We start from the raw sequence: 8,526 nt of genomic DNA on the forward strand, positions 1-8,526 counted from the left end.
AATTAACACATGGAAGATGGTGAAAATAATACAAAAAGGTCAATTCTACTTCCATCAGACATCATTCAAACTCACTGTTTTACAGACGGTGTATCAGCTGGGGGGAACCGATTCTAAACGACTCAGTATGAAGATGCATTATTTCAAAGTGCCGTTCCTTTTCAAGCGTGCTATCTTGAGATCTCAGTGATGTAGTATTGCACTTCGTTGTGGAGATATCCGGACTACACCGTCACAATGATATACTGTCCTGGATATAATTGCAAATAATGAATATTATGTGATTTAATAACATTTGATGTCACTGACATGGTGAGCAGCCCTCAGAAAGGGCGACCAGCTGGGACTCATTGTCCACAATCAGCTGAGGACCACGTCCAATCAGGAGTCTGACTATAAAGCCTGAGAAGCTTTGCTCAGTGTGGTCGGCCTCACTCCAAACAGATTCAAGAGATCCCGAAGCGTTGCTGTGGTGAAAACTTCTCTCTGTTCGTGTGTTCAGAAGCACCAAACCAGCCAGTGGGAGGAGCTAAACTGATGCCCCACCCTCCTCCCTCACCTTTTCAATACACTTTTGATTTTTACCTGCCTCCCTCTGAGCCTCATTTACCACAACGTAATGATATTGTAGCATTATAATGAAATAACACCCATTAATATAGCAATCAATACATTCTTAAAAATATTCAGACGTTGATATTGGAATGGAAAAAAATCTAAATATCCTGAATGAAACATCAAATTAATGCCCCAGGCTGTTTATTCTGACATCATGTTACATTTTATGTAAACAAACGTGTCAATATCAAAATACAGATGGTTCTGTAATACAGGAAATATAGTGCAAGACAAGATTAAATATATACTATCAATCATACAATGTATTCATTAACTGCATTACCAAGAAGTCAAGATCAAACAGCAGAGGAGACAATTCAGTTCAGACATTTTAAATGTCTTTAAAAAAAAAAAACAGCCGGCTACTGGCAAAAGGCTGAACCGGCAAAAAAAAAAAAAAAAAGAGTTTGAAGAGTCGTGAAGGAAAGAAACGGCTCTCGTCCTTTCAAGAAGCCCCAAATTCAAGTAAAATACAGATGGCACATAACCTCACAAAGTGCAAATAACAATGATAAACAAATACACAACATGAAAGCCCTATATATATATATATATATATATATATATATATATATAAACAATTTAAGTGTATATGATTTGTAATAGTAAAAATGTTTACACTAATTATTTAAATGGCCCATGTCCAATTCTGAATTGGTTTTGCTATATATATAGCAAATATATAGCATATATATAGCAAATATATAGCATATATATAACAGTCACTTTGTATTTTATTATAGTATTTCAATATGATTTACTTCTTAAAGCAGCACATGCTCAGTGAGAGGAAACCCTGTCTCAACAAAAAACACATTTAAATATTACCAGAATACCACAGGTGGATCAATGAACGCTGCCGCCAAACACACAGCTGTGTAGCATCTAGTGACATCTAGTGGTGATGTTGCAAATTTCAACTGAATGCTGCATACTGGACCTTTAACATGAGCCCCTTGTTTGAAGTGAATGATCCTTTAAGAACCTGCTGATACCCAATCAGTCTTGTTTCCTATAGTTTCTCTTAAAGGGACAGTGTGTTGGATTTGTACATCTATCTTGATTTAAAAACCTTTCAAAGCATCAATGCTGTAGAAAACTGTAAAAATGTGATTTCTATGAGACAGGGTTGCCGGGGGATACCTTAACATCTTAACCTCGGATGTCCCATCTCTACCGACACCAGAATTAATTTATTTCAGGATCACATTATTGCAAATCGTCCCAGTTTTAATTAATTGGTAATATTCATGACAGTTAGTTTTGGATAGATCATGCCATGTCAAAGTGTGGCAATCTACACGAAGCTCCCCCCGAGACTAAAGGGGGTGAACTTCTGGGCCTGCTGAGCTCCGATCTCGGCCACGAACAGGGCCCCGGTCTTCAGGTCCAGGTCCACCAGGTGGGGCTTCACTTCATCAGCCAGCTGGATCACACTGGCCACGGTGCACTGGCCGATGAGACCCACTGGCGGGGCGTCCAGCAGCGAGATCTGGTTGGTGTTGAGCTGCACAACCACAAAGTACTTCCTGTCGGGTGTCAGGCGGACGGAATAGGGCGCGTCCTCGGAGAAGCAGCTCCCCCACATGCCGAGCCAGTCCCCGCTGACGGAGTTAAAGACCTGGATCCTCTTGTTCCCCCGGTCGGCCACCCACACCCGGTGGGCGTTGTCGACCGTCACGCTGTGGGGGATGTAGAACTGAGCCAGGCCTGGTCCTTTCTCTCCGTGCATCCACACCACCTCCTGCTCCTTGGACAGCTTGATGAGGCGGTTGTTCATCCCGCCGTCGCCGTCCACGATGTACATCTCTCCGGAGTCGTGCACGAAGATCTCCGCCGGCTGGTCGAACTGCAGAGGGTTCACCCCGAAGCCGGCCTTCCCTGGTGTGCCGAGCACCTGGCAAACGCAGGAGATTAATCAGACATTTCTAGACATCACACCGAACTGATTTCTGGTGATCAGATAAAAGGAGCCACCTGCAGGAGATTCCCCGACGGCGAGTACTGTTTGATGCAGTGTCCGTACGGGCCGTCCCCCACGTCCGTGATCCACACGGTGGGGTTGGACGAGGCGGCGTCTGCTAGGAATACCCCGTGAGGCATCTCCAGGGTGGTCGTGTTCCAGGACATGAGGAAATCTCCATCCGTGGTGAACACCAGCACCTTGGGCACGTTGTCACCTTAACGGGCAAAACAAACACCATTGATTGACTGGATTTCCACTTCTCGAATGTAAAGGTTGATCAAGAGTAGAGGGGCCGGGCAAAATCTACATAGATTGGTAAGAGGTGGCCGTAGTCATGGTGACGCCACAAAACTGCAGTTTTGAAGCCTTTTTTTTTTGCTTAAATGGACCATAATGTACTAAATGAACATCATGCTGGATTGAAGAAGACTTGAAACTAGAGATTGAGACCATAAACTCATGTTTACAATGTTTACTGAGATAATACATCAAGAGAGAAGTAGGACCATTTTCTCATAGACTTCTATACAACCAGAGAGGAGTCGCCCCCTGGTGGCCAGCAGAGAGAAGTAGGACCATTTTCTCATAGACTTCTATACAATCAGAGAGGAGTCGCCCCCTGGTGGCCAGCAGAGAGAAGTAGGACCATTTTCTCATAGACTTCTATACAACCAGAGAGGAGTCGCCCCCTGGTGGCCAGCAGAGAGAAGTAGGACCATTTTCTCATAGACTTCTATACAACCAGAGAGGAGTCGCCCCCTGGTGGCCAGCAAAGAGAAGTAGGACCATTTTCTCATAGACTTCTATACAACCAGAGAGGAGTCGCCCCCTGGTGGCCAGCAGAGAGAATGCAAGTTTAAGGCACTTCAGCCGCCTGGCAATATATCAATATTACATTGAAATCGTGATATCTGGGATATGATTTGCTAGAGCAATTATTTCCGTAGATAATTGCCCTTCTTTCGTTATGCTGTATAGATTAGGTGTACAGTTATATAAATATCTATTTTTTCTTTTTAAATAAATATGATTTTAATTTATATTTAAAAATAAAGACAAAAATAAATAAAATAAAAAACCCAAATTATTTGGGGAGGCCTAACAACGTCACTGGTCCCACAATAATGATGATTATTTCTTTATTTTTTTGTGAAAGCACAAGTTTAATCTAGTAGAATATTTTCCATTCATTTGATCTATCTTTAAAATATAATGGCTGGTTTTATGAACCCAACAAACAGCTGGATTAGAGTGCATGCAGGTGTGTTTACCTCTCTGGGCCACATACACCACCCCTGCATACTGGTTGACGGCCACTCCGAACACCTGCCCGGTGAAGAGCTCCGGGTTCCGGGGCCAGCTCAGGTCCAGCTTGTAAAGGGGTCTGCCCAGCAGCTGGTAGTCCTGTCTGAGGCTGGAGATGCCCGGCTGCTGGCTGCCGATAGTGCCGTACAGCACCATCATGAGCACGGCGAGTGAAGCCATACTGGACGCTACCAAACACGTATGGCCTCTCTTCTTCATCAGCATCCCGGGAAGCGATCGACCGTTAGATCACAAGCAAACCCGTCAATGAGATCTATTTAGAGGCTATTAAAGCGTACATCCGGGGATTTATGTCTCATTTGAAGCCCTTCACTCCCAGTGTTGTCACTACCTCGAGTCCTAAAAGGGGAAACAAAACAGAGGGCAAGTCCAGCGAATAACAACAGGGAATTTCCGGTCAAAGTGTCACAATAAGAGCATAATAAAAAAAACAGGAACACATAAATCCTTCTATACTATGAGTTTAGTGGCCAGACTCTGCGTGTGAATACATTTATATTTTTAAATATATGTTTTCGGGCAAATCCGATGTCTGGCTTTTTGCTGTAATAACGCTGTTATTTTAAAATATTTTATTTTGAAGGCAGAGTTTTTGTTCGCCGCCGTGACGTCACGACGTGTTGACGCAGCTTTGTGCTGTGTGTACGGTGTTTCCTTGACTGTAGCTGCTTACTCTTCTTTTCTAATTCATGTTTTTCGGGAGACTTTTCCTTCGTCGTACGGAGAGTGACAGTCCGCGGCGGGACGGAGGCGCCTTTCATGTAGCGTAGCCCATCGAAGTATCGATCCCATCGATCCCATGGAGGTCATGGACAGCCCACTGAATCTCGTAAGTCTCCGGTCCGTCTCGGATGTTGCAATATCGGGCTAACGTTACTGTTGCTAAAGGAGGTTTCAAGCCACATCAGCTAGCTAACCTAAGCTAAGCTAACTAGCTTAGCCACGGGCAAGTTAGCGGCTAGCCGCCTCCTTCCTGTTGTCTGGTAGCTTGTGTATGCTACACACGATACTTGATGGTTTCCTCGACGTTGAACCGCGGCGGTTACTGTACATTAACGACTGTCACATTGGACATTTAGGGCAATTTAGGGAGCTAGGAATGCTAATGCTAACAAATGGATTACAACTTGCTGATTGCCGGTTTCAGTATTTTGAAAAGTATAACGTCAAAATATACCACACAGACAGGGAGAATTATGAAATAACATGCTACATCATCATTATTTTATCTGTATATTATAATAATGTGATTGATTAAGGGCAACGACGTGGCATTCCCCTGAAGGCAACGTCACCTGTTTTCATTTAGCATCGTAGTCAGCATTATAATAAACAATATGACATTTATTGTATACTTTGCACTGTATATGTCTTGTTTTTTGCTTATTTTTGTTTTTGTTTTTTGCTGACCCACTGTGTCAAAATAATAATAATTATTATTAAAGTAATTCTATAATGAAGAAGGACACCAGGGTGTTTTTAGGTGCATCAGTAACAAACTAATGAAAGGAGTATGTAATAAAGTGTATCATTAGTTCACCAGCATCAGTGCTCCTTCTCATAAGACTCTCCAAATGTGTGGAGAAGCATTCAAGTCACAGAACTGAGCCTCTGCTTTTGTCTGAAAAGAAATAAATCACATTTCAGGTATTTCCTGGATCGGCAGACTCCTAACAATCTGGATGAAAACGAATAGATTCATGTCCACTGCACGATAAAACAGATTTAAATGACGGTAGCCAGAAATGATTAAAAAAAATCCTCTTGGCAGATTTGTAAAATATTACAAAATAAGGAGACGTGGCTTTTCATAATCACACAGATTCCAAGACATCCCTCCCCAAACACATCTTTTTGTCCAGAAGTATTTTGCATGGTTGCTGGATGTATTTGAATCAATAATGTTATTATATTATTATTATTTTATATGAACTTTGTGGTTCATATGTGGTGTGATGTTTTGAAACATCTGTTGAGTGTTGACGTGTTAACTTTTGTCTGGGTCGCGATGGCGTTAAGTTTCAGGCAAGTTTGGAAAACAAGCCGATGTGATTAATAGAGGGGGAATTGCACAATATTGGAGGGCCTCCCACCCCTTTACACCTCCTAGAACAGGAGAGTGATCTGTATAAATATACCTCCATCTTTCAAATGAAATGCATGCAATAACTGGTAAAGGCTCCAAACCCCACTCGGCCCTGCTAAAGGATAATGCATGTAGATAATGGAGGGGTGGAAAGACTGGTGCTTAAGTCCAGGGACGGGATCTATCTTTATCATTTTTAACATATATTTCCGGTTGTATCTGTCTACCCCCATGAACAACAGCAGATTCCCCTGATGTGTGATATTGAAGATCTATGACAAACCCTCTTCCCTTTTAAACAATAACTCTGTTTGAAACGTCTCTCTTGTGTCTGCCTCTCTTGAGGCTCATCAACAGTGTAGGAAGGCGGACCGTCTGCTCGTGGCTGGAAAGTATGAAGAGGCCATCTCCTGCCACGGGAAGGCAGCAGGTAAGATTAAACACCGTTTCATATCTCTGACACACGAGTTTGTTGTGAAGTGAATCAGTGACTCGTGGGGGTTAAAGTCCACTTGACCTCGGTCGAGCTAAACCTGCGTTTGACCTGCAAGCAAACGACGTAAACAAGGCGCCACAGTTTCTACGCTACATTATCTGATGTGGTCGTTAAACATCAACATCACTTATAAATCATTGCTTCTGATGCTGCGAGTAAAGAACACAACAAACGATGTGTACTCTGGCTGCAGCTGAAGATTGTGTTGCATGTCTCCTAGAATGTAAAGTTCATTGTGAGAAAGGAAAGTGTTTTAGCCTCTAATTTAATTGATAATGGAAGTTTGGATGTTTCTCAACTGTCTCTGTGTTTTCCAGATCTGTTGACGGATGCCATGAAGACAACAGAGTGTGAGCAGGTGAGACTTTCCAGTTTAAAAGAAATGTGTTTTATATAATTTTTATTACTAAAATGTAGATTTACACATGAACTAATAATTGGCAGACCAGTAAAACATCCTGTTCTAAGCTGTCAGCTGTACCGGTCTGGTCTAGCCGTCTGTTTGGTAGTAGGTCAGCGTTGACAACATATCTTGTATATGTTATGTGTTGTATCAGTGGGACATCTCTGTGTTCCTGTTAATGTTCCCTGTGTCTGTAGGCCCGTCTGTCCATGGAGCTGCAGAGGGACAGTCATATCAAACAGCAGCGGCTGATCCAGGAGCGCTGGAAGAGAGAGGCTCGGCGTGAGGCGACGAAGGCCCGTCCCGGTGGGGTGCATCCGTCCAGCAGCCCGGCCCTCCTGATCCAAACCCAGTCCCCGGTCCAGATCCGGCCCCAAAGCTCCCCGAGCCTCTCGGCTGCACAAGGTGGACGAGTCAGGGAGAGAGAGTACGACACCTTGCTCTACCAGCTCCAGACTCGGCAGACTGGAGGCTGCCAGCCCGCGACCCCGCCGTGCCCCGGATCTAAGACCACCAAAGACGACAAGACCCGCCTGGAAGAACAACAGACCACCATCGACGACCTGCGGCGCCTGGTCGACCACCTGATGGACGAGAACCAGCGGCTGGCGGACGAGAACCAGCGGCTGCTGTCGGAGAACACCCGGCTGCGCTCGGAGGCGGCCGACGCTCCGGACTTCGTGGAGCGTTCGGAGCTCTGGGTGCTCCCGCAGGCGGGCGGCGCCATGAGGGCCGTCGGCGGGCAGGAGAGGAAAAGCACGGGGAAGGGGAAGGAGATCGCAATCCCTCAACTGCCGCCGCTGGAGATGCCGGCTCAGGAAGATCTGTGTCTGGACTCCCTGCATCCTCTGGAGCTGCCGGAGGACATCCAGAATGAACTACAGGAGCTGCTGGACCGGGACAAACTGTGATCCGAGACTCTCACAGACACACAGGGTTCAACCAATATGGCTTTTTTGAGTTTGGATGCCAAACTGTTTTGACATGTGAAACTCATCCGGCTCCGTCTCATCAGACATCGGGCTCGTCGACGGCGGACAGAGCTGCGATGGAAACGCCACGAGCCCCACAAACTCTCTGCACTAATAAGAATGATGTAACAAAGCTAATCTGCAGATGAAGAGATGACACCTATTCCTCTAATACAATGCAATCTTAAGATAAAAGGAATATTTCTCCCACAATGTTGGAACATCGGTGAGATTGTGATGGATGTTGAGTTTGTTTTTTTAATTAAACAGAGTGTATTTTACATAGTGTCTGTAAATGGCCATTAAATAACTTTGAACAACTTAGGCAGAATCATTTTTAGTGTTCCGATGCTAAATTACAGCTGCTTTTTTTTTATCTATCACAGTAGCCAACGTCCCTTTAAAAGCTGCTGGAAATAATGTGTTGAGCAAATGAGCTGAAATCAAAGATCTCAGACTTTTTCTACGTTTACAAAAGGCCTTTTTTTTCTCAAATGTGGTTCACAATCGTGTTTAAATGTGTTCGAGAGCACGTCTAATCCATCCACCGGACAGGTGTGGCATATCAGGATGCTGATTAGACAGCAGGGTTACTGCACAGGTGTGCCTTAGGCTGCTCACAATAAAAGGCCACTCAGAAATGTGCAGTTTTATCTTGAA

The 8,526-nt window shown here is 44.3% G+C and overlaps 2 protein-coding genes across 3 annotated transcripts; one reads left to right on the forward strand and one right to left on the reverse strand.

The window, feature by feature from the left end:
• Positions 1 to 770: 770 nt before the first annotated feature.
• LOC311032872 (NHL repeat-containing protein 3-like) lies at positions 771 to 4,250 on the reverse strand. Its single transcript, XM_084039943.1, has 3 exons — positions 3,856 to 4,250; positions 2,596 to 2,798; positions 771 to 2,515 (listed from the first exon to the last, which is right to left on the reverse strand). The coding sequence occupies exons 1-3, from the start codon at positions 4,112 to 4,114 to the stop codon at positions 1,916 to 1,918; spliced, it is 1,062 nt and encodes a 353-aa protein (XP_083896069.1). The 5' UTR covers positions 4,115 to 4,250; the 3' UTR covers positions 771 to 1,915.
• Positions 4,251 to 4,568: 318 nt separating this feature from the next.
• On the forward strand, positions 4,569 to 8,187 carry nrbf2b (nuclear receptor binding factor 2b). Of its 2 annotated transcripts, none has more exons than XM_084040500.1 (4): positions 4,569 to 4,739; positions 6,354 to 6,426; positions 6,810 to 6,850; positions 7,093 to 8,187. In XM_084040500.1, the coding sequence occupies exons 1-4, from the start codon at positions 4,710 to 4,712 to the stop codon at positions 7,804 to 7,806; spliced, it is 858 nt and encodes a 285-aa protein (XP_083896626.1). In that variant the 5' UTR covers positions 4,569 to 4,709; the 3' UTR covers positions 7,807 to 8,187. The 2 variants fall into 2 exon arrangements, with proteins under 2 accessions (XP_083896626.1, XP_083896625.1); XM_084040499.1 differs by having other exon boundaries at positions 4,572 to 4,739; positions 6,342 to 6,426.
• The last annotated feature ends 339 nt before the right edge of the window (positions 8,188 to 8,526 follow it).

The sequence above is a fragment of the Eutrigla gurnardus genome (assembly GCF_963514095.1).
Source record: "Eutrigla gurnardus genome assembly, chromosome: 22".
Classification (NCBI taxonomy): Eukaryota; Metazoa; Chordata; class Actinopteri; order Perciformes; family Triglidae; genus Eutrigla; species Eutrigla gurnardus.